This window comes from Cinclus cinclus, chromosome 13 (assembly GCF_963662255.1).
Source record: "Cinclus cinclus chromosome 13, bCinCin1.1, whole genome shotgun sequence".
In the NCBI taxonomy this organism is placed as follows: domain Eukaryota; kingdom Metazoa; phylum Chordata; class Aves; order Passeriformes; family Cinclidae; genus Cinclus; species Cinclus cinclus.
Genome location: NC_085058.1, coordinates 8,474,703 through 8,500,579, shown reverse-complemented (window position 1 = coordinate 8,500,579; position 25,877 = coordinate 8,474,703). Strand labels below are relative to the sequence as shown.

At 36.4% G+C, this 25,877-nt stretch overlaps 1 protein-coding gene across 3 annotated transcripts in view; it reads right to left on the bottom strand.

The window, feature by feature from the left end:
* Nucleotides 1-25,877, bottom strand: part of ZNF280D (zinc finger protein 280D) — a 50,132-nt gene that overhangs the window by 20,508 nt on the left and 3,747 nt on the right. For 2 of the 3 annotated variants that reach the window (XM_062501183.1, XM_062501182.1), the window contains exons 2-12: nucleotides 24,919-25,073; nucleotides 21,068-21,133; nucleotides 20,592-20,962; nucleotides 14,588-14,705; nucleotides 7,327-7,430; nucleotides 5,475-5,704; nucleotides 3,296-3,453; nucleotides 2,729-2,829; nucleotides 2,488-2,634; nucleotides 1,802-1,936; nucleotides 48-292 (exon numbers count right to left, since the gene is read on the bottom strand). In XM_062501183.1, the coding sequence (XP_062357167.1) occupies nucleotides 48-292; nucleotides 1,802-1,936; nucleotides 2,488-2,634; nucleotides 2,729-2,829; nucleotides 3,296-3,453; nucleotides 5,475-5,704; nucleotides 7,327-7,430; nucleotides 14,588-14,705; nucleotides 20,592-20,962; nucleotides 21,068-21,133; nucleotides 24,919-25,066 (1,823 nt within the window). In that variant the 5' untranslated portion in view covers nucleotides 25,067-25,073. Of the gene's footprint in view, nucleotides 1-47; nucleotides 293-1,801; nucleotides 1,937-2,487; nucleotides 2,635-2,728; nucleotides 2,830-3,295; nucleotides 3,454-5,474; nucleotides 5,705-7,326; nucleotides 7,431-14,587; nucleotides 14,706-20,591; nucleotides 20,963-21,067; nucleotides 21,134-24,918; nucleotides 25,841-25,877 lie in introns of those variants that run through there. The other variant, XR_009933586.1, reaches the window with a different exon arrangement.

The window sequence follows — 25,877 nt, the reverse complement described above, 5'->3', positions numbered from 1 at the left end:
TTTATGTTCAAAGCTTAAAGACTTAAATTTTAATGCTAGTATTTTACCTTAGATTAGGAAATGCTATATTTGTAGGTTCTTTTTTTTTTCTGCTGTTCGTCCATGCATTTTGTTTCCTTGATGTAGACTGTTTTGATTTTCCTCTCGACTTACTTGTATTAGATTTGTTATGATTTTTAGTGGTTGCATTTTTAGCTTTAGGTGATAACTGAAATGTGGAACTGCTTGTACTAACAGAAGATGTAGCTGATGATCCTGACTGATGAGATGCCAAAGATGCTCGAATAGTCACCTACAAGTACAAAATTTTAAAAAAAATTAGATTTAAGCTCTCCAAGTTCCCACTTAAAAGTTTAAGTTTAAGCGACTTTATAGCATAAGAAACTCTCCTGATTAAAGATTACTTTGAAGAACACAAAATACTGAAAATACTGTATAGAGTTAACATCTAACAGCCAATGAGACGCTTAAAAAGCTTGTTTAGGTCGAAATACTTGGTCATGACAAAACACATTGCTTTCTTCCCAGAGTTGCAACTGGCTACATCCTGCTTTCTTAAATGAAAAAAAAAAAAAGTAGCAAAAATGTCAGGCTAATCAGCCCTAGTAAGAAGAATATCAAACCATGCCATGAGTGCCTGGATTTAACAAAAAAATTCTGCGTCTTGCTGCCTCATGAGGAGGCATTCTAGTCCATTCAGATATATTTGTTCCTCATCCTAGAACTCCTAGGAGGAGTAATTCTGGTTTCTGACCTCTTATCTGGTATTCTTCAACTCTTTTGTTATGCTGTCAAGTGTGGTTTTGACTCACAACATGACTGCTAATTATACTTCTTACTAGTTCAGAAGCACCTCATCTTCTAAACCTGGTTCCGGCTTTTTCAGTATTAGCATTTGCATCCTATCAAGGTCTACTAACACAAATTTTAACATAATCTAAGCTTTTATTAGGTCACGAAGACCCTGAAATCTTTAAAAAATTGAGGTATCATCACAGAGCAAAGAACTGCTGCTGTACATTTCCTTCTGCCAAGCAAGACAATCAACAGCAACTGAAGTAATTGTGCCTTCCTGACTCTACAGCAAATGAACTGTGAAGAGTTGATCAAAATGTAACTTTTCTTCTTCCATGCAACTGAAAGGACATATCTTTTAACACTCTACTAAAAAATCTATTGGAAAAAGTCCCCAAATCTACAAAAAATCCTAGTCTAAGTAATTCCTTCTTGAGAAATGGAAGAATGACTTAAAGACAGTATAACTGTTCCAAGGTGACCCAAGTTTTCCTCACATACAAATGCTGAGCCTAAAGAAGATCCAGTGAACCCAGTTTTAAGCATAGATATTCTATGCAGAAGTAGGTCTTGCATTTTTATACCGTTTTTTGCCACCACCTTCCGTAAGTTGAAAATCTTTCACAAAAAAATTATGCAGAAGCAGCTCCCAGCACAAAAAAGTATAAACGGGAAGGGACAAATTAGCCATCAGCTCAAGAAAGCAGCAACTCTGGCTGGACTACTGCCATGCATGTAGGTATATGGAACAATGGGACAGAAAGCAAAACCACACATCACCAGGAAGAAACCATAAATTGTGCCTGGTAATTCTTCAAACGAGAGCTTTTTTAGGGTTTTAAAGGTGAGGAAAAAAACAAAACACAACTCAGAGAAAACAATACAACCCAAGCACTCCATTTAGGAAAAGAAAGGAGAGAAGCACTTCTTTCAATTTCACTCTTTTCTCTACCAGGATTTTTTTTTTTTCCTTTGTCCCTCCAAGTTTTCCTGCATGAACACTCACCTTTGTTCCAGGAGGCAAGCCTTCTAATTGCTTGGGTTTCCTAAATGTTCGGTGATGCTGAGTCTTGTGATCCATTTTTTCTTTGCACGTTAAAAATTGCAGTCTGCATTTAGTGCAACGGTAAACTCCCTTTTTCTTTTAAAGACAAATGACAATCTATAGTAAGCATGGATGGCATGACAAAACTCTAGCTCTAGCTTGTCTCAAGCAATGCTCATGCAGCTCCTAAAACATCAACTAAACAAACAAATTCCCAATAGTATACAAAGACAAGACACACTGTAGGAATTAGATACTTGCAAGGCCGTATGGTTACTAAGAGGAAGAAAAATCAGACTCCCAGTTACAAGACACTTCATTATCTTTTTCTTTATTTGAACTAGTGGCAGGTTTGATAGTAACCTCAAGAAAAGCAGAATCAAATCACTACAATGTAACGAAGAAACCAAATAGCAAGATTGTTCCAAGGATATTCAGAGATTGTATAAAACAGGGAGCTGCTATTGCACAAAACCAAGACAAAGTCTAACAATTCCCTTTAAGACATCTGAAATCTAATGTACTTTTATTAACTAATCTTACCCAGTAACAACCATACAAATTGGTTGCGTTTGTTTTTTCAGAGGGAGATTCCTTACATGTGTTTAGCATTTTTCTAGCATTAAGGATTGAAAAGACCTACTTACCTGATGCCTCATGTAATGATGCATATATGGTGCTCCAATTTTAATAACTTTGAGGCAAAACGGGCATAGCAAATGTTTTGTGTTTTCATGAACTGTTCTAAAATGTGTTTCTACATCTGAAAAAGCCGAGGATCTGTAGCTGCACACCTAAAATAAGAAGTTGGACTTTTTTGTTACAAGTTTACTGACAGTGAAGACAGGGGAGTGGTGTAATCTAAATATAAATGTCACTCTGAGATACCTGGCAGACATATGGCATTTCACCTGGCTTATGATTGTCCTTCATATGTTGCAAAAGAACTTGCTCTGTTTCAAATGATAATTCACAGATTTTACAAATCGCTAGAAAAACAAAAAACAAGAAAAAAGTAAAAATTTGATAGGGGTTATATGTACACAAACTATAATGCATATATATAAGTCCTATATATGTATATGAAATATGTATATCACTAAAGGTAAAGCAACCTAATGATTATCCTACTCTTCAGAAGAAATTCCCTGTAGTTTCAGAAAGCCAGGAAGGCAAGGGCCTTAAATATGAGGTCTTAAAGTAAAGTTTTCAATTAAAAACAAATAAACAAAAAATGCAAGAAAAAATACCAGAAGCTTTTAAAATACTTTTTTGCACATATAATGGCTTCCAAAGAAAAAAAAAAAAAGTGCTCTGTTCCTGTATTAAATCTCAAGATTATTGTTATTCCGGCGTAATAGCTGTCTTCAGAAATTACAACCCAGGAAATAAAACTTGGGGAATTTCTAAAAAATGTGGCTTAGAAAGAATTCAGTTTGACAGGATCCAACTCACTGGACGACTCGTAAGGCGTGTGTGTACTCTCGATGTGGCACTGCAGCTGGAACGGCGTGGGGAACTGCCGGTAACAGTGCTGGCAGGTGGTGTGGCTTTCCCAGCTCTCATTGCTTTGCTTCTCAAGCTCCAAGTGATGTTTCATGTGGTTCATAAACCTTTAAATTATAGTGAACAGGTGCAAAAAGCTACATTTCAACATTCCCTCTACATATCACGTGCAAGATGCATAAGATTCTTTAGATATTTTACTCTGTAAGGATTTCTCAAAAAATAAAAAAGTAACGTTTGTTAAAAAAAAAAAAAACAGGCAACAAATTTAAAGCTCACTAGAAATCTTGACTTTAAGGAAGACACATTAAAATCGAAAAGAAATGATCTAAGACTAAGTAATCTATTGCATTTCTCATGTTTGCTTAGACAAAATTCTTGCCATGAAATATAAGGAACTAAGACAACACATCAACTGCTCACGCTTGATTCACCAGCAATCTCAAAGCCCCATTTTGAAACACGTGTAACTTCTGCTCTGCTGAAAACTATTAAGTAGCAACAATGTATTGCAATTTGGACAAGACAGCTTTTCCTGAAACCAGGGCAGGAGTTCTTTGGTCTAACTCATTGAGGTTGCATTGTGAAGGATGGTTACCAAAAATGCCACTGTGAAGCCAACACCAAAAGAGTGGGAGAAACTGGTATGGTAGGTACTACTTTAAGTTACCAGCTTCTCCTTGTTAATCTGTCCTCCTGTCTGAAGCAGGAACCTATTCTGGCTGAGAAGTCCAGGCACCTGTGACAGCATCAGCAGGTCACTGCTACTGGTGGAGCAGCACAGGGACAGGTTAGGCTGCAAACCCACTACAGCTCAACTTGCAAAATTCCTGTTTTAAATGTGCTTTATTTCAATATAGCCAGAGGCACTATTAAATGGAAATCTAAATTCACAAAAGGAATGCAGACCTTGGAACTGGAAAAAAAACAAATGAGCAAGGAAGAGTAGTCTCTTGAGCTCAAGTTTGTACTACCATGCAGTTGCTTAAAAAACAGAAATGAGAAAACCAGAAAAAGCCAACTGAATCTATCCAGGTTCCTAAGCAGACAAAAGAAACAGACACTATTACTGCATAATGCCTTAACAGAAAATTAATGCAATGGCATGTTCAATCCCAGATCCCTTAAAGAAAGCAGGGGATTACCATGATGAATCACTTTTTGCTCTTCTGAATTTCATTCAAAAATCTTATACTCAAATTAAGAAGGTAAAATGTATTTATTTTGTCCACTATATAAAAAGGTGCAAAACACACCTTGGAATAAAAATTCTTAAGTTTTAGAATTATGAAATAAAGCTACAAGGTTACAGTCAAAATTAATACAGTTAAAATCAACGCTACAGACATTTTTTTTAAAAAGAGGGCTCATACATTTTTAATGACTTGCTGTAAAACACAGGCAATGCAGCACCCATTGCTTACAATATAATGCTGAGTAGGAAACAGTGCCTATTTAATGATTAATAGCAAATGTCATTGTTTTAATTACAGAAAACTTGGGTTTTTTTCAATATACGTGTCTAATGTTAGCATAAAGCTGCTCATTTTAACTCGCACACTGTGCCCTTTGAAACAATAGTTCATTTTTCAATTCCACATTCTGCTACTTCAGCTTCCCTTGAAGAGTGCATGTAAAAAAGTTCAGTGACCTTAACTTCCAGAGGAACGATGACACAAATGTGTCTACCTATTAAAACAGCTTACTGGGGTTTTATCAGCATTTGGAAGTAAAATTACTCCAACAAAATAACAGATGTTACATAAGTGAACTACTGCCTATTAGTCATCGTGCGTCCCTAAAGGGAATTAACACTCACATCTACCAATACTGCCATCAATCCAGATGGCAAATTGTAAAATCCTTTGTGTTGCCCTTTCTAACCCCAAAGTCCTACAAATACTCTTATCAAAACTCTGTGTTTATGTTAGACACCACTAAAATTCGTACTCTAATCTCCAAAAGGTTTCAAGTTATGGCTATCAATGCAAAGTAACAATTAACTCAATTTCTGTTTATCACCCAACATTATGAAACAAATTTACTCCAGAGACATAAAACTTCAATGCATGAGACTACTATGGACAGTAAGTGATTAACAAATAATTAATGAAATTAGTTCAAATACCTTATGTTATTTTTAAGAACTTTGAGACAACTGATGCATTTAAATGTCGTATGAGTCTTCTGCTCCTGTTGTACCTGCTGGAGGTCACCTTCATCCTTCCCGTAATAAAAGTCATTAACTAACATAATCAGTTTTCCTTTCTCAGATTCAGTGGTCTTGCTTGTTGTGCTCAAACATTCTGTTTTGCCCATTCCCGAGAAAAAGTTATTTACCATATCTGGGCAACAATACTGGATGCAAACAGGGAGAAGAGATGAGACAGAGAGAAACAAAGGTATCAGTCTCACTGAACTGCATCAACGAGAACAGCATTTAAAAACTGAAGGCACTAACGGCTGTTAGATGCAAAGTGCAATTCTCTCACACACTGGTCTTAGTCATATTCAATTTTGAACAGGCATTCATCTAACTAGTGTTTAAGTAATAATACACTATATATTATAAAACTAAAAAGGAAGATTCTCATAGTTTCACGTAAGATAAACTGAATCAGAAACAATACTAGTGTTGCCTTCTTCTTGCAAAAAAATTCTATTTCATTTACATATAATAAAAAGAAGGAAAAGAGCAGTTTTTGTGCAAGTATTTTGCTGAAAAGCATAAGTTTATTGAGAATTTAATGGGAAGTTTTGTCCTTTATTTCTTAGAGAAGAATGTATGTTGAAGCCTTCAAAAGTTCTTTCCTGCATTACTAAAAAAATTCAGAATTCTGAGTCACATAATAGGCATTGTTCAAGCTTCTTTATGTTGAAGCATACATAAAGAATGATTAGTCCAAGAGCCACCTTGTGAAACTTATCATTTAAAAAGTACAATGTACTTCATAAAGAAGATGCTATGAAGTTTCCAACAAAATTAGAATGTTTCAGAGAACAAATTTTTCTCCTGTCAAATAATGGTTCTTACCATGCAGGAGGACTACTTTCCATAAGCCTGCTAGTAAGGAGTAATTTCCTGCTGTGGAACTATAATTCAGTAACCTAAGTTCTTCAATAGTTCCTTCATTCAGTTGATTGACTCAGTGCAAAAGCTATTCTGTACAAATAAAGACTAGAAAAAGATCAAACCCTTGGGTTTTTTCCACTGATATCTGTATTTCTTAATTATGTTTCAGAGACGAAGAGGACTGCAGCGCCAAAGAGGACAGCAATTACTTTTTAGGGTATTGTAACCCTGTAAATCAGAACCATCTGTGAGAAGAATAACTCTGATCCTCACAAATTTGTGCTACACAGTAGCTGATACTCCTTTTTGTTTTGGATGATCATATTGTATATAGACTGCAAAGCCATTTCTCTGTCCCTGAAATGAAATACATATACCTGAGAATTGTGAGGATCTGTGCCAAATGATAAATATTTTCGAGGAAACAGTGTTTCCAGAAACAGTAACATGTAGTTTCACAATCAGACGAAGTGATGCTCAATTTCTGAGAGTTTTGTTTACCACAGTGTTTAAGTATGAACTACAAATTAAATTCTTCCCCACAGCTTAAAAGCCATTTATCTATCAAGTATTTTTATCTTGCTGTATCAAGTGATACATCAAGATAAAACAGTAAGATTACACTGCCATCTTTGTGACAGCTGCCATTTTATACAGATGTGGGTCACCTGGCTGCCTGTTCTCACAGACTTACCTTCAGCTCGCTGGAAACATGAAGCAAAAAGTAGCAAGACTCAGAGCTCCCCTGCTCCTGTCTTGCTCTCCATCACTCCAAGACTTTATTTGGCTATAGTTGATAGCAGACAGAGGCTAAACCAGCTTCCTATCAAACCATGGCAGTCTTCCATAACCCCAAGAGAAGAACACAAAGTTTGTTCTAATGCTTACCAGCCCCAGAATATTTTACCTTCATATGATTTTTTAGAGGATCCATAAGATTGAAATGTATATTACATTTTGGACAAGCCCGTGGAAAAGGTCCTCCATTTTTAATTGAGGCAGCATTTGTCCCTGTAAAATTTAAAGCATAAAGACTCAGAATTCACAAGCAGAATACTCAGTTTAGTAGTAGTGGTAATATTCCAGTAAACTATACTATTTCAAATGAAAACTATTACCATCAATGAGGCTGTAGTAACCATAAGCAAGGCTTTACAAGCATCTTTTAACTACTCTTCCTTTTTCTCAAACTGACCTGGAGTTTGTTCTGTTTGATGTAGACTGATAAACAGATTTTACAAAATCTTATCAACAAACAAGTAAAAAAACTCATGAGGAGATGAAGGCAGCATGATAGGGAGAATGCATTCCTTCTGTGCACTACCAGCCAATCCCATCCTGGATATGTTGGATTTCTGATGTTTTTGTTTCACAAACTTTTCAAACAAACACCTAAAGCCTGTTTTCTGCCACAACCTGACCACCACAATAGGGTTCAGATAACTGGTTTTGGAAAGGAATTTCACCATTTGGTTCTTAATGATGAGGCTATTTCTCTCTGGAGATTTGCTGGAGTCTAGGCTTATTCAAATGCTGTATTTCTGTAAAGCAAAGGTGTCTTTGGAGAATCTAGAGAATAAATCCTCTAAATTAGTAATTACTACCAATAATTAAAGGAAATAATGCTTCTTTTATCAACATAAATTATCAACACCTTCTGAGCAAAAGAGAGATATTAAAGATTTTCATTAGTTTAAGTTCTAATGAGTAAACCCAAGCTTTGAGTTTCCTCCACACTGTCAAAAAACATCAGAGCAAGAGCTACTTTTCCAGATGAAATTCTCTTGCATTCTCAAGTCATTTACAGGTCTGGAGGACTCCACACTAAGTAAGTAATTTATAAGTTAAACACAGAAAACACCATCTCACCAGTAGTCAATTGCTCCCTGCCAGGACTATGAAAATCCGTAATGAAAACAAAAACATAAATACAAGGGAGTACGTGTATGAGTTAAGAGATGATTATGCAACAGTGTTATACATTTTCACACACAAAAAAATTCTACCTAGACCATAAATAAACAGCAATTTTCCTTAAGATAACAGTTTTGCTAAGAATCATTATTAAGCAGAAAGTCCTTCACATGAGTGGATGGCCATGTAAAACATGTAACACAAAATGCTGCAATCTTCACTATTACAATTGGTGAAACATTTTGACACATCACAGCTCAGCGCAAACTGAGTTGAAGAAAACTCAGCACCAAAAAGTTTTGCAGCAAAATCTTGTGTTCTACAGCGTTCAGTGCTGGATTCTGTGACAGAGTAGAAATTGCTATGCCAGCATGTGATGGCTTAGAGACAAACTCAGCAAAATAAGATTCTCAGTGAATATGATCCACTACTATTTTTACAGAACTGTGCAAGATCCTTCAGTTTTTTGGTTTTTTTGTTATTATAGGCTGCAGCATAATATCTATTTCACCCGAAAGAGGGTGGAGGGAATTTTTTTTGCTGCAATGTTCATGTTATAGTCATGGCCTTCTGGCCACTGGAAAGAGCAGATTAGCTCTAAAATAAGACATGCAAAAACCCCAAATCTGAAATTATTCCAAACAATCATTTCGACATTATAGGACAGAGGCTGTCTTGCAAATGTCTCAAAGTCAAGAATAAATCCTGGTCTATTGCAATTACTAGAAATCACCTTTTGGCTCAGGACAACATACACCCAATAGTTACTACTCTGAAGCAGTCAGACTAGCTCTCCTCTTGCAGGGAAGGAAAAATCTTTCCAATAACATACTTTCTTTGAAATTTACCTTCTCCCCTCTCACTATTATTTCAAACTATCAAAAGCACTGCTAGGAAAAGAAAAGGTAAAAACTGCAAAACACACTTGACAATAATTAGTCAAAGTACAAAATCACAAATAATTTTGGTTGGAACTTTGGAGGTGGTTTTATGCAACTTCCCACTCGAAGCAACTCTAATCTTATGTTCAGTTATGTCCAGTCAACTTCTGAATATCTCCAAGGAGATTCCACAATCTAAGTTGTTACTGCCTCACCTAACACTGCTGAAGTTATTTTTTCCTTCATCTAATCAGAAGTAGTTCATAAATTCAGCAGTCATAGAAGTCAAGAATTCTTTCAATCTTGATTATCTGGTTGGTTGTGTTTTCAAGTTTCAACCCCCTACCCCCTTCTTTGACATACAAAATCTGAACTAAGAGAATGAGGTCAGGGGCATTTATTTTTATCATCTGTCTTTGAATGACTAATTATTGCTCTACAGAATTCAAACCTATCTACTAAACAATAAAGGTTTAAAATTTGAATAGGTAATAACCTCAGGTAAATTAATTTGTAAAGGTATGTAAATTCTTGCATAGAATAGGCATTTTTATTTTACAGCATAAGAATAGTTACTTACCTACACTGCCTTAAGAGCATTAAAAACACTGACCAACTGCAACACTAGAGATGTGTTGCTTTTTCCATGACACAGAGGCAGGACTGCCAGCTAGACCATTCCATCTTCCTACCACTTGAAGCTCCACTTTGTGCCCGTGCAACTGTTGGACAGTTTTGCTTGTTTTGGAATTACACTATCACCTTCAGAAGTAGCAGGAGGTTTAGATACAAAACCACTGTCATTTAGACCTACAACACTTTAATTTAAAGAACCATTTTTTCCCCCATAGTAATTAGAACACATTTGTGATGACTGCAATTTGGAGTCCACACAAAGCAATTTTAAGATTTTCCTAAACTCCACACAAAGCAATTTTAAGATTTTCCTGAACTCCACACAAAGCAATTTTAAGATTTTCCTGAACTAATATGCCAGACTGAAATTAAGAAAATACCCAAATCAGACTGAAGGCCCAGGCCAGTGAAGCAGGAAAGGGTAAACACAAGAGATACAGACTCACCTCTGAATACTATGGCCACCTGAATTCATTTGGCCTACTTTTCACATCTTGACCCATTCTAATCTGAGACAAGGTGAGTTCACAGTAATAAAGTTAAGCTAAGCAGCTGGTTTCTGCAATGCCCGCTATTTGGAACAAGCTCTGCACTTCTGATGAAAAACACCTCTCCATTTTTTCTGGTTCTGTGTTAATGCTGTTGCAGTTTGTTATAGAACTCTGCAAACTTTAGTTTGCATGTAAAATAAAAAGAGTGTTTTAAGTTCTAATGAGCAAGAACAGCACATCTATCTGCTCCCTTCTGAAAGAGCATTACATGCCCTTATGCTCGGTGGTATTTCTTCTGAAGAAAATCACTAAAAACGAACAAGAAAACCCACAAAACAACAACAAAAAAGCAAAAAAAAAATCCACAAAAAACAAACAAAAGCCCAGAAACACAAACAAAAAACCAAAACAAAAAACCCAAAGAAAATGAAACAAAAAATCCATAAAAAACAAACCAGAAAACCCACAAAGAGAAAAAATCAACAAAACACCCCACAAGAAAAATCCCCCAACAACTTTGAAATGGGGAGGTTCACTGTGTGATTAACATGCCTATAAACACTCAGCTCCATCTTGTCAGAAACCCATGTCTCTGTCACTGTAAGATTACCCTGATGATATGCACTCAATACAGAAATCAGTCCTCATGTGGACCTCAAAGACACAGCTACAAACCACAAAGCCTGAAGCACCAGCACAGGTCTTGTAAACCTCTCACTCTGACAGACTGCAAATAGTCTTAAGACTATAACAAAATATGTCAAAGGCTTCAGTACTGGACACGATCTCAGCTAAGGACATTCTGGTATATCTCTCCATCCCAATGGTATAGCTGCTCCAATGATTTCCCAGGGTGTGAAAAGAAGCTCAACAAGAAGAGATACCTGGTGTCACAAACAATTATTCAAACTTCTGAGAAGAACCAAAACAGCCCGCTGGCATCCATAGCCACATTTGCTCAGTGGCAACTATCTAAACTTAGCCAACAGTCTACAGAATCTCCTCATACAATGCACAAAGGCAGACTCCCAGCAGGGAATGCTGATGAACATCTTGGAGAATTTGCCACACTGTGCCTCATACATGGTAAAACATAATTCACTTGATACAGATACCTAACCATCCTAACATTCTCCTGTGTAGCACACCTTTCCTTTTTCTTGCCATAAATAAGCATATTAAGCTCAAATGTCTCACTCGATGCATTGTTTGCCTAAGGTTCATCCATTCACACATGCACAAAATGATCAGGTTATTAATTCGATGCTACTACTTCCTAGAGGGTTTTAATCTACTTATACTCACTGTGTTAGGTATATGAGCTGCTTACATTGACATGCCTTGTTCAGCAAAGGCTTCCATAGAGTTGGTATGACCTTAGCATTCCTCTGTATCACTGAGAGTATTTGAGCATCTAGCCATCAACCTACAGCAGGAACTGCTGCTGCTGTACATTAAACTATGTATAGCTGTGCAATGAGGGCCAGGGAAAATACACAAAGTCTGACTGAGTTTCACAAAGATCTTTAGTGATGTATTTTATTTGCCTGCTGAAAACCCTATTTGGAAACAAGGACTATTTTCATGCTAAAAAAAACTGTTCATAAATCCAATTTTAAAAGCTTAACATATCTGTGATAAAAAATTTGAAAACTCTTTTGTATATTTATAAAGGTGAGTAGTCTTAGTCTATACAACTCTAATTAGTAAATTCTCTTCCAAAAGAACTATAATAATACTAGGAAAATACTTACATTTGCATTTTATTTCTGTTGTTTGTTCACATAAAAAAAACTGGACCCATTTTGAAAACTAAATCACACCAACTCCAAGTATTACTTAATAGTTTTCTGGTATAAATCAGATTGACACCTCTTATCATGAAAGTGCCTCTCTCAGCTGGAGTGTGGACACAAGAATTCCTTCCATCACCCACATTCCAGGCTAGTTGGTCCACTTCTCTACACAGCAGGTCACTGGGACTCCAAGCACTCAGGACAGCAGAGAAAAGCAGCCCAACAATTCTTGTTTGGTCACTTTGTGCTGTTAGTGAACACTTCCGTAGCTATTACCCAGGAGCTGGGCTATGCCCATACACACAATATTCCTCAGTACCACATCCATGATGGCAAGGAAGTAGCCAAGGGTACTGGTTGCAGCAGCACCTTGCTAACAGGTTTCTGAACACACACCATCACTGTAAAAAACTTAATGCTGCTTTGTGCATCTATGCTGGCTGGGCCCGATTTTATAAATGATGGAAAAAGACATCAGAAATAGTAACCCAGAATAAAAGCACCAAATGTACTGTGATAAAAGAACAGGCATATGAAAGCCAAATTGCTTCAGGCCTCTTACTGTCATGTCCTGCACTAACACCTCCCATTAATCTGGAGCTAAAGATTCATGGATGCAGTCCAGTCAACTTCGAATGACAGGTCTTTTGGTTACAGCAATTTCTCGTTCCTCCTAGTGGGTGAAGTTTGTGGGAGAATGTTCTCACAATATTCTCAGAAAGCAAGTTACTTCCAAACTGCAGGGAGGAGTTCTCAATGCCATTTACCCAAATATCACCACCTATTTAGCAGCTGAAGGAGATGCTTGGTTAGTGTCCATCAGCAACCTGCCATTTCTCTGCTTATACCTCAGAAATAAATATTTATGCTATAACGAACTAAAAAATGTCTTTCATGATCCATTGTGCTTAAGTTATATTGTCCTGCAGAGTATCAAAGGCCAGTTCCCAAAAGGATTCTGCTTTTAAATACCATATTCCAGAATGTCTTGTGCCCACAGTGCAGTATATGAATTAGGGAAGCATAGCACCAAGTCAGGCAAATAGGCTTTGGCACACATGAACATGAATTTAATCTCATTACATAGCCTCCCTCACCAAGCAAGCCAAACCATGCAATACACAGACACTTCCTTTCTGCAAAGTGTCTTAAACTTGCTTTCTGTGTCAAAAATATTCATGTTTAAATCACAACAGTAAAACTTTATTTTAACTTTCAAATCCAATTGCCATCTTACAGAAATAAATAGACTAAGTAAGGCACATTTTAAATGCTCTGAATTGCAACCTTCAGTGCTTTTAAGCATTTTTTCTTAATGAGAGACTAATACCAGTAATTTTTAAGTAAGCAAGCAAGTCTCCAAAGTTTAAAAAAAAAAAACCACAAACAATTAAACTTTAATACCTGTCCTTTGGAGAACAAGGGCTGGAATAATGAACCATTTAAAAAAAGCAAACAATTCCCTTACTTGACAAAAAGCTGTTTAACCCAAGACAAGAATGACACCGACAGAATGGCTGGACACAAGCAATAATGTATACTGCTAACCCCTCACTGATACATTTCTGTATGTATCTAAAACTAAAAATGCAAAATCATCACGTGAAGCTGAGCAAACTAGCTATCCCTCTGCCCTATGTAACTTCTTAGCATGACTAGTCAGGCCATTCACTCTACTTAACCTGTTACCTCAGGCAAGAATCAGAAGTCACTGTCACACATAACTTATAGACAGAACAATGGGACTCTGGTCAGTTATTACAAAAGCACAATCCTTCAAAAAGGAGGAAAGTCCCAAGTCAAGACTGAACATGCTTCAAATCTATTTCATCTGCTGTGACACACACATATAAAAGGTGCTGTTTGGCTTTTTTTAAAAGTAAATTAAATATTTACTACTGAAAAGCTAGTTGAAAAAGAAAAGGGTTTGTTGTAAAATTACATACTTTCTCCCTTCCCCTCCTTTTCAGGAATGACCCTTTTGATGCCATCAACTCCAACTCCTGCATATAGCAGAAAACCAAGATCATTGTCACAGGGAAAGCATCCAGCAGCCTCAGTTTTTCAGGTAGGGTTCCCAGCCCCCCTTTTGCTAACAGTCTTTTCCTTCTCCCATTGGCCAAAGAGTGACGAGTATACTGAAAACAAACCTTTACCTGTCAATAACGATGCAGTGGATCTAGCAATGCTTTTACCCATCTAAATGAGCATTATAAGAAGACATTAGTAGATTTTAAAGTCAGTCTAATGCACTGAAAAGCAACATCTGATAACAAGACTCCAAAGTCTATTTCATTAAACATCATACAGTGTTATGTACAGGGGGAAGAAAAAGGTATCTATACTATAGTCTAGAAATCCTATTTAAAGTTATAACCCAAAGATCTGCACTAGAGTTAAATGACATTAGGTTGTTTCTTTCTCTTATCAACTACTACAGTTATACCCACCTGTTACATTCACTGCTGGCCCAGTCTGGTAGTGTGGAACTTCCGAGTTCTGTCTCACACCAAACAGTATACCAGATGTATTATCTGGTGCAGCTGGTGGAGAATCCATAATATAATCCTAGTAAGATATTTTCAAGAAGGAAAAGAAATTTAAGGTTTAATATTTTTTACTTGCAGGCTTCAAAGGGTTTATTTAAAAAACATATGATTGCTTAAAAGTACTCAGAAGTACTCAGCTGAAAAATCAAGCTCATAACAACCTCCCCAAAATAGTTTCTTCTGACATTTTAATAACAAGGTTGTAATTCTCATCAGTGCTTGTTAGGTTCTACAGCTATGCATTCAGAATAGTAAAAACAATCTTAAAACCTGGGAAAGACCATTTAATGAAACATCAATAATATTTTCAATTGCTAATTGCAAATGCTTTTGTTCAGAAAAGTCTGATGATGTTTCAAACTATACTTGATTGTTTTTTTAAAAAAACACTTTCTTCCTTCAACCTAAACTTGGGCATTCACCTGTTACTCCCACATAGCACCTTGCTGCACCCTAAAAGATCAAAAACCAGAACTCAAAAGTAGCACAAACTTGTAGCAAGTAGAAGCTTCTCAAAACAAGATGGCATTAAGATCAAATTCTACTAAGTGCTCAAACTTTTATGGAAGTAAGGGATGTCTGTAGTGTCTTGACTGAGAAGGGCACTAATTCCTGATAGCATCAGGGTTTGTTTATTTTTCCATGTAGAGTAACTTTGGAAGCATTTCTGAAAACCATACAATCAAGCCCTCCTTTCAAAGCCCAGCTAGCCGAAAAGTTGGTTCACATTTCCCAGCACCTTGTTAAATTAAGTTTTGTGGATCTCCAAGTACAGGTATTCTTTTACCCTTCAGTTTAAAAAGTCTGCCCTTTAGCACCTGAAGTACATATAACCTAAAAAATTAAATACTCCACATTTCTTGTCTCCAGCACTGAAAACTGTTAAAACAGTTCCAGTGGTCTGTAATAGTAGCAACAGTTCCACTGTTACTAGAATATGGACCACTTGGAGGAAAAACAAACATGAAATTTAGTTCTCTTTACAAATATCCAAAGTTAAGAGGGTGAGGTAGGAGAAACATTTCTCAAGATTCATCATCACTGGTCACATCACTGGTCATTCATCCTAGCAAAATCTGAAACATTAAATATTTTCAGGAATAGCAATAGGCAATTAAGCAAATTTTAACACTAAGATAGAAATGGAAAAGTATTGGCAATTTCAACTCCAAAATAGTTCAAACAGTCACATTTCATCAAGCTGTACTGTGAAACAAAAAATGGACAGAAGTAGGGCTGTCTACCTAAAATAAAAGGAATAAACAAAACTTAAGAATCACCCAATACACTTACAGAGACCTTTCATCAGCATATCCATGTGACAAAGGCCAAATACATTTTGCTGAAAAGATCAAGCTCACAAACTGCTTCCCATTCACAATTGTGCTACTTATTTGAAAACATCCCTGTGGAAGCTACCACATTTTTAACTACCACCATGTAAACCAAATTAAATGGAAAGAAATCTAAAGGAGCACACGCACATAAAGAGGTATGATAACCTGGTTTAGGATTAAAATACCAGAACAAAAAGGAAGATGCTGCTCCCCATCCTGCCTTTTTATTGTACATCTCCTTAAATGAAGACCCTTCAGGACTTTATATTAAAGAGCCACTCTTTCTTCTGGTGAATCACCCAATCCCACTCTAACCAAACTGAAGATATATGTTCAGGAGTAGCAGTGGAAACAGTTACTGAATTTCTGTGCTGTATTTCCTATGAGTAACAGCTACAATGAGCTGCAGTCACAATACAGCCGGTGTTAACTGCAGTCACAACAGTTTCAGAAGAGCCAGTGAAAGGACAGCAAAGCACCTGAGCCACACCTCAAGCACACATCTAATGCTCAGGGGATAAGCCTGTGGCAGGCTCTGAGTGCAGAGCCCTGTGCAAACCACTTATATTTCAAATGTGACCAATATAACAGCTACATACAAACACTGCACCTCTTACTAGTCTGTAGTTTGTTTTTATGTCCTCACAATATTTTAGTTTTCAACTAGATCACAGTTTGGGTATTTTGATGGCATGGATACCTCTCCCCAGTATACACTAAACATATCCAGCAAGCAAAAAAATATAATAAGATACACTAAAAACTTCATCTCCTAATTTTCAAAAAGTCCTTTTCTGTTGACAGGTACTATTTTACTGCAATTCAGCTCTGCCATTTTACATACAAATCCCTCAAATATTGTCTAATGATTCAGAAAACAAAAATGTTTTAAAAAACCAAAAAGAAACAGGTTTACCACACTGATGAAATAAAAAATAAATCAAACTAACATGCATATGTGCCCTCACATGCAGAAAGGCAAAACCTTGCATCTTTTTAAGTTCATTTCCTAGGGCTCAAGTGAAGAGAAGTATTACACCACTACTTTTAGTTTTCTAAGGGACTAGTGACAATATTTGGTTTGTAGTCTGCATCCTAGATTTTCAACTGTGGAAGCTTATATGGCAATTAGTAACTAAACCCACCATGAAAAATTACAATGCATAGTACTGGACCTTTGCTCTCTCAAAATTACCTAGGAACAACCAGAATCTGAGTCACACTGACTGAGGAAAGTGCCTAGTAAGTAAGGGAAAGACAGAATTAGCTGTGGCTTAGTGGAGAGCATTCTGAGCACTGAATTACAGAACATAGTCACCGCTAAGGACAAATTTTTCTTAGAGAAGAGGACAGCCCTATGCTATGAAATGCAACAGAACTGCTGACTGAATTGAAATTGGTGTAAACTGTACGACTGAAATAAAAAAATGAACTCTGAAATGCTGGAACTGCATAGCACTTAGTACACAGCATGTAGTACAGTAAGAGAAAAAACAGACTGACTTACTTAGGAAGTCAGCGAATCAAGCTCGTGATTGCAAAGGGGTATTTCAGTGATAAAACTGGAATACCAAACATTGACAAGAGGCAAATTATAGACCTGTCGAGAAATTGAGGAGATGCGTTTCAACCCAGTAGGCGATCGAACGCAACCAGTTCTCACAGATAAAAACCTTTTGACATCCTGAGATTAAAAAACATTGCACTGTATTTAGAATGCAAAGGCACTTTGAAGGACATTCAGCTAAAAAGGGATCCTGTCAGTGTCTAGTTATACCTCACAGTGATCTTCAAAACGTGGTATTTTCAAAGGTAACTTTCAACACCTGGAAGCTGAAGACCCAAATGTCAAACACTTCCCAGAAAAACTTATTTGAAGCTTTTACACTTAGGAAGAATCAAGTTGGGAAGAAACAGAACATATGTGAACAAAAATGTCACAGAAAGCCCAAGGCAGAAAATCATTACTATTAAATAGCAGCCCCCAGTCAAATAAACATTAGCTGAGGAGTGGCTGAGGAATCCAAAAACCCTAAGGAGCTCCTGAATGAAGAAAATTCAAACTGAGGACATGAGCCAAAATACAGGTAGTATATATATAACACTAAGAACAGCAAATGACACGTGTCAGGAGTGATTAAAAATCACAGAATTTTGCCCAAGACACTAAATTATAGTATCACTCTGAAAAAAAGGCATATCAGACAAGCTTCTTCCTCCACAAGAAGTGTAACATCAAGTGGTAGTAACAATATAAACAAGAAAATAAATTCTGGATAATGCTGAAACTGAAAATACAGTTCTGAACCTAGAAAAGTTAAGCTGAAGAGATGGAAGATTCACCATGTCTTAAGCAAGGGAAAAAATTGCAAACAGGTAAGTCTTCTTAAAGGTATTCAAGAATTTCTCAACATCCATAGAACAGGACGTTACACATAAGACAGCTTAAAAAAAATTAAGGGCTCATGAAAACCATGATAGAAATGCCAACACTGTAAAGAAACTGTATAAGACCATAACTTCAACAAACAGTGGAAGCTTTAAGAGATCACAGAATCTGCACTGATAAGGATGCATTACTTTCTAAAGCATGTCAGTCTAACCTGGAATAGACAGAACTGATTAATACATGGTTAGAGAACATTTTCCATGTTTTATGTCAGGCTGCAACTTCTTCAGATAGCTGTTTCTCTACTCTGCCATGGAAAAAGAACCTGCAGATTCTGACAAAGTAACACTCAAAATATGTAACTAAAGCCTCACTGGTAACATAAATAAACTCTATGAATGAGAAAGAAGTCTCACAAACAGAGCACTCTGCATGCTTTCTTTAAAGGAAATCACTGTCTTGATGAGTTACATCCAGCCTAGGTATAGTCCAGGGAAAAGCTCAGCTTTCCTAGCTCTGCTTACTCTTGAGGTTTTGTCATAAAACCAGTGCAGAAGCCCCTACCAGCTTTGTCTGTTAGAATGAAAACATGAGCTGTGTGTGTGAGGAAGTAAAGGAGAGGGCTTTCTTTTCCAGTAACGATTCTGCAGGACATACTAGCACACCTTCAGAAGATTTAATGAACCATACTACATCATCAGTAAATGTATAAAAAACTTCAGACTTGAAATACGTGTATAATCATGTAAAGCAGCAAACCTTTATTAATCTGTCCTGCTTCACAAAGAAACATTAAAGATGACTAAAGAAGCAACCTAGATATCCTACTGACATCTGGACTTAAACAATTATATAATTTCTTAGGCCTTCTTAACAGTGACAGACTAATTTAGCTAACCCACTTCACCAGACACACCCACAATTTCTCTCTGCAAACTATCAACCAACTGCTGAAGACTCAGAATTGGAAAGAATGAGTATTTTTCCTACTGAATTGGCCAAAGATTCAGCTAGCCAGTTGAAAAGCAATGATTACATTGCTTTGTTTTAATTCTGTTTTTCTTAAAATATATCCCCTCATCAGCAATTATTTAGTAACAAGTCTTAAGGAGAATACCCAATTCCAACCCTCATGTTTTAATGGCCTAATTAACTCAGTTCATTCAGACTGATTGCCTTGCTCAGCAACCACAGAATCCATAAGGCTGCATGATTTTTATTTACTCCAAAAGACTAAACTGAAAGAACCTCAGGTATGTGTATCTGCATGAACAATGGAGATGGTGCATACTGCCAGGCTTCATTTTAATCTGACAATAGTAGCTAATATTATAGGTACACACGGTCTGAACAGTTTCAGTGTAAATTATTTTCAGTGAAGGCATTGCATCAGAATTTACCTCATTCAAATACGGAATTTTAATCCTCATTCTTTCTCTCTCACTTATGTCCAACAGATAAGGCAAAAATAGCATCTAACTCAACTCCCTTGTGACAACATTTTGAGGTTCTGTGGCAGCCCAGAAAGTTCTATGACACATGATCTACGTGGACAATTCCCTTACACTTTTCAAGCAAAACAAGTATGTTGCCAAACTGCTTCACCTGTAGGCTGTCAATTTTTGGTTGCTTAAATCTCCTTACCATACTAATGTTTCACAATGCTTTCATTCATGTGCCACATGAATGAAAAAGAAAAACCCACTAAGGAACTACTACTACAGCATTCTCTTAAGAATCAAAAATCCCAAGGCAATGGACTGTAAAAACAGGTGGAAAACCCACAAAGGTGCTTCACACACTAAAATGCAATTAATTTGTCAGTGCATAGAATTAATCTCTGAGCAAAGAAATCTGCAAAATTTAGAGAATTAATTTGCATCATTTCTCCACAGAGCATAAAGAATCTAAACAGTACTAACATCTCTAGTGTCTAGGATTTTCATTTAATGCCATTTTACTCTTACTAAAGCTATCACATTTGAGTCTCCCAAACTGGCATTTACAAATATATATTTTCATTTACCAGTGCAAGGTTTTGCTCCTGGACTCTTTACAGTTTGCATAATGCCAGTCTATAATCCAGTCTAGATCTTGAAAGCACTAGACTGAGTCAGTATGTTCTTCATTAATTTATTCAGAAGTAATCATACCTGTTACATTTTAAATAAATATTTACCTGATTGAGTATTACAGGCTGTGCTGTTGCAGTAGTCTCTGTCCTGGATACAGGCTGAGCCACTACAGGAATTGTGATATTCCTTGATACTGGCTGTGTTGTCACTGGAATGGTTACAGGTCTGCTAACAGGCTGTGTTATTCCAGAACTTGACCCAGGCATCTGCTGTGTTGACAAACATCCAGCAACTGGTCTCTGCAGAGTTTGTGAAGTTCCTGAAACATTCACTGCTACAGCCAAGGGCTGAACTCCCACGGAGCTGGTCACAGGTCTGGGCACAGTCTGAAAAACTGATGGGGCAGGCATGGCACCGGGGCTGGAGGCAGGCGTCACATAATGCTGACTCTTGGACTTGAATGTAGAGACTGCACCTGTTGCAAAGGATTTACAAGTTATCTTTATGTAATTCTGCAGTCAAATGTTTCATAAGTGTTGTGGATTTTTTTGTTAAATACCATATTAGGACAATAAAGTACCTCTACTGGGTGCACCATTCTGTATTCCCCTTCGTGATGAGCTGAGGTTGACTCTGTTCAATATATCTGTCAAAAGTTACATTTATCTTAATTCCAAATAAATGAGTAGCTTCATTGCTTTTCAAATTTAAAAGCTGCATTCATATATACTAATTAAGCCAGTTAGGATTTGGCTTATAAATTAAAGTATCATTTCTAAAACAAAAACCTGGCAAAACCAAGTAAGTATAATTTGTACAAATTAGGATATCCTCTTCCACTCTTCTTTGGTTACTTCACTTTAGAATCTCAGTGATTATTTTCTTGAACACACATGTAAGAGTACAAACAACAACAACAACAACAACAAAGGACATTTCATTAACATTTAAATTTGCTGATTATAGTGCATTTATTTACGTCCTTCTTACATATACATAATGTTCCCCAAATAGTAGAACTTCTCTACATTAAAGGAAGCATTTTCTCTAAACCAGTAATGACATAATTTGCTTCTGTATTAGCAAACAGCACTTACAAACTGGATTTTAGTCTTCATGATATCCATTTTCCAATGTGAAAGGAAAATCAACAGATCAGCAACCAAAGGAGTCGTATTAGAATTGCATTACAAGAGCACTGATTTTCTTACATATCCTACATGGCAGTCTGTGCCCAGAGTACAAGCTCAGCAGGAGCATATGCAACTTCTTAAATTATATTCACTCCCTATCTAATGCCACTGATATTCTCCAACCTTTTATGTCTTAGTCTGGGGTTTCTGACAATTTCAGAAAGTTACAAAAATATTCATCAAATCAAAATACTTTTCTACTCCCCGATTCTCAATTCCATTAGTGCTGCAGACAAGTTGCTTGCTCTGACCTGTGAAAATATGCACATGAAGTTAGATTGATTCTCCAAAATCTAACCCATAAGGCTTAAAGTAACTACTCAAACCAGGGTCATATTACATTAGGTTCTCAAACAACAGATCTCAGAGTACCGACACATTGTGTTTAATAACCTTAAGGCTATTTTCACCAACAATGGCTCATTAGTACACACTTCTCTAGTTGATAAATAAATCAAATAGAAGTAGAACTCAGAAGATCACAGCTTTCAACATGCCACCTGCATTTAGATCACACTAATAAAAAAAGCAACTGCAACCAACAGATTTAAATAGGTTTGCATTTTTTAAGAAATTACAAAATTTGGTTCTGTACTACAAATTCTATTTTTACTTCAACATAACGATAACTACAAACAAGGATTACATTATTTTGGTATTTAGCTGAACACATACATTTTGTGATTAACAAATCTATACCTCATACATGAATTCTAGAGTGAAATTAAACTAAAGCACCAGCTATCTACAAAAGAAAATATGTTCTAAAAGTTATGTCTCACAAAGCATAGTCAAGACAGTCTGATGTGCACATATTCTAAATTACAAGGGCAGGTTTTACTGCTTGTAAAAACAACATTTCAGGAAGCCAGTTACTTGAAATTATAAACTAGATTTACGTGACTCAATTGACTCACAGACTTGATGCGCACTTTCCCCTCTTCCCACAAAGTGTTATCTGTCCTGTTTAGGTAAAACAGCACTGAAGCACAAGCATGCTGGCATGCAGAGTAACATTTTAAAGCAGTAACAAAACACAGGTTTGTATCATTATGAAAAAGGAAGCAAGGACAGTAAGTGGTAACTGTAGGAAAAATGAGCAGTTGCAGAAAAAGGTAAAGGGAACAAAGTGCGAGCTACTTTTCATCTCAGCCAAAATAATCCTCCAGTACATCAGAAGGGACACTTCATTTTACACAACTCTAAGAGCAAGTCAAAGTTGGGGTTTTAATGACTTCCTTCAAGTTTTCCACACAGTCTGTACAAAAATAAGTAATTGTACTGACAGGAAAAGGTTATGAAAATGCAATGCATGTAGAAACCACACCTCTCAGAAAAATTAAGACCTATACCTGAGCTTCTATTTGTCATCAATTTTTCATGTGATCAGGTGCAAACTAAACAGTGATAAGCAAAGCTGAGCTCACAGTATCTTGCCTATCACCAATAACAAACTGAAGCCTGACTACTGCCAGGTAGTACTACTTACAAGCCAGAGAAGAACTGAGGTCATTCTTCCATAGCTGTTTTTGATAGTGAAGTAGAAGATTAAAAAGAGAAAAGTTGAGGAAAGGGAAGGAAAAAAAAGTAACAAGTTATACCATATGTGATTTTACTTGTGTTAGGACCGAGTATGGACAGCACTAGAATAAGAAGCAAACATTTTCAGTCTCTTTTACCAAAGTTCTTGAAGTTCACAGAATCATACCAAAATTATAGTTTTCACCTGAATTATTTCTATCCTTTGACTACAAAAAAAATCTTGAGGCTACAACAACTGCAATCAAACTTGGCATATTTGTTGTTCCAAACAACAACTTTGTTATTATATACAAATATATATATATATGTCCTTATTAGGGCTAGTGCCTTAATAGTCGTTCTATGCCATGACCAACAGCAATCCAGAGATCTGTGGACCTTCCAGAAAACACTAAGGGTAATTTTCAGACATTCTAAAGGTTTGTAACTGCAGAAAATTCAGAGTAATTTTAAAATAATCTTCAAAATTTTCAGAGCATCTGGAGTATTTTTAAAATATTCTCTCTTAAAAAATATTTTTGGGTGAGAGTACTCAAATATTGGATTCAGTACTCTTTTCATATTTAAAATATTTTTCCACTTTCTTAACCTAGTGTAAGAAGCCTTAAACTTACTATCCTAGTGAGCAAAAAAAGTAATAGATGCCAGATGAAAATACTGTGAACTAAAATGACTGAACAGCTAATAACAGCTCTGAAATCCATGCAGCAGACTGCGACAGACAGCCTAGTGCAACATTTTGTCTTAAGATCCTTCACTGCAAATTATACACCTCCAGAAAACTACTGTAGGAATCTTGGATACAAGCATCAGCAGAGATGAGGCAGAAAATGTGAGGAGTAAACCTCATCAGGCAAAATCTTGGGTATGTGGCTGCTAGGGAGATGTTAGGTCACAGTTCTTAAAAATTGACTACGCTGGATACACAAAAAACATTAAAATATTAAAATCTAGTTAGATTACTCAAGTTAATTAAAATAACAATTAAAAGAAGTCTTCTTTACTTACCTGACAAAGCTCAAGCAAAGGACAAACACGAAATCCTGACCCATCTCCTGTGATCACAACCACCTAACCTCACTGCCTGCACTACAGAGAAAACTAAGGAACTCTCTATTTCACAAAGGATGGGTAAATTTATCAATAAAAATCACCTACTTCACAGACAGGCTTTCAGTATTTTCGTATTATTATTTAATCTTTCCAGATTGTGCTTTTATTATAGACACTTAAGACAATTACCTTGGTTTTGTCAGAATTATGTCCACCAACAAATGAAATGAGGGATGAAGAGAGAAAAAAAAAAAAGGACTGTAACAGGAAGACTTTAACTCATGCATGTTCTTTTAGTAGGGAGACACTCCCAAATATATAACTAAATATTAGCTATACTGTAAGCAACTGCATGCACGATTTCAGCCTTATATATACTGGCTTTTAAACTCTGTCACTAATATTAAAACCTTAAAATGTCCTTATTTTGACCTCAGAGATTTAAGGTTAGAGGTAACCAGGGCTGTGCATATCCTGGGGCTTAAGACAGAATATCTTAAGAATTCTGATTTTTAGTAAGCCAGAGACATATAGCTTTAACATGTGGAATTTCTTAAGTCGTACTGTTAAGAATTCTATACTTTCAAACTTAACTTTCTACACCTTGAAAGATCTGTTTTAAAACATGGAAAAACATTCTTACATGTAGCAGCTGGCTTTGAACTGGAGATTTCCCCAACAAAGATTGGCTCATCATCATCATCGTCCTCATCATCCTCTTCCACTTCTCTCACTCTCTTTTGCCAGGGTTCTAGCTCCTCTTCTTCACATTCCATAAATAATTCTGCCATCTTGAGACTAGACAGCAAAGAGAAAAAAAAAAAACAAAAAACACACACACCAGAACATTCAGTAATTTCATTAAATAGTTCACTGTTCAGTAAGGAATACTGCAGTTAATATTTTATAATCAGTAGTAATTACTACAATAATTTCCATAGAATGGTCTCCCTCCCCCCATGCCCTATGCAAATCAAACATGATCTGACACAGGAGATCTTCAAAGATTGATGCAACCATTCTGACAATTACTTGCATGCTCGTCTTTGCTATTAAAGAGAAAAGACCAAGGATATCCTCCACAGAATTTAAGCTATTTTTGTATAAAACACCAGTAACTATCAGAGGAAGCCTCTGACAGCACAGTGAAAGGTATCTTTTAAAAAAATTCTCCCATTCCAGGTAAGTGTGAAGGACCTTCTACAAAGCACAACTGAGTTAGTGAAACACTGATTACAGCTGCATTCTCTTCGCATTTTAAAAAACCCAACACAAACAAAACAAAACCCCAACCAAATCCACAGCCTACCACAACCTCCCAAATTTTCTAACATTTTGCCAGGGCTTCCCTTATGGTCACATTTTCTTTAAACTCAGAAAAAACCTACACAAAATCCCCAAAAACCCACAAAATAACATCAACAAGCAGCAAACCACCCACAAAAAACACTTCAAACAAAACAACTCCAAAACAGCAAAAATCCCCAAGCCATACCTACAATGCATTGCATACTGCTTCCATTATCAATTAAGACATGATCAAAATTTTGCTTAGATCTCATTAAATGGAGGCCCTCACACCTGTAGATGTATTCTTGCAGT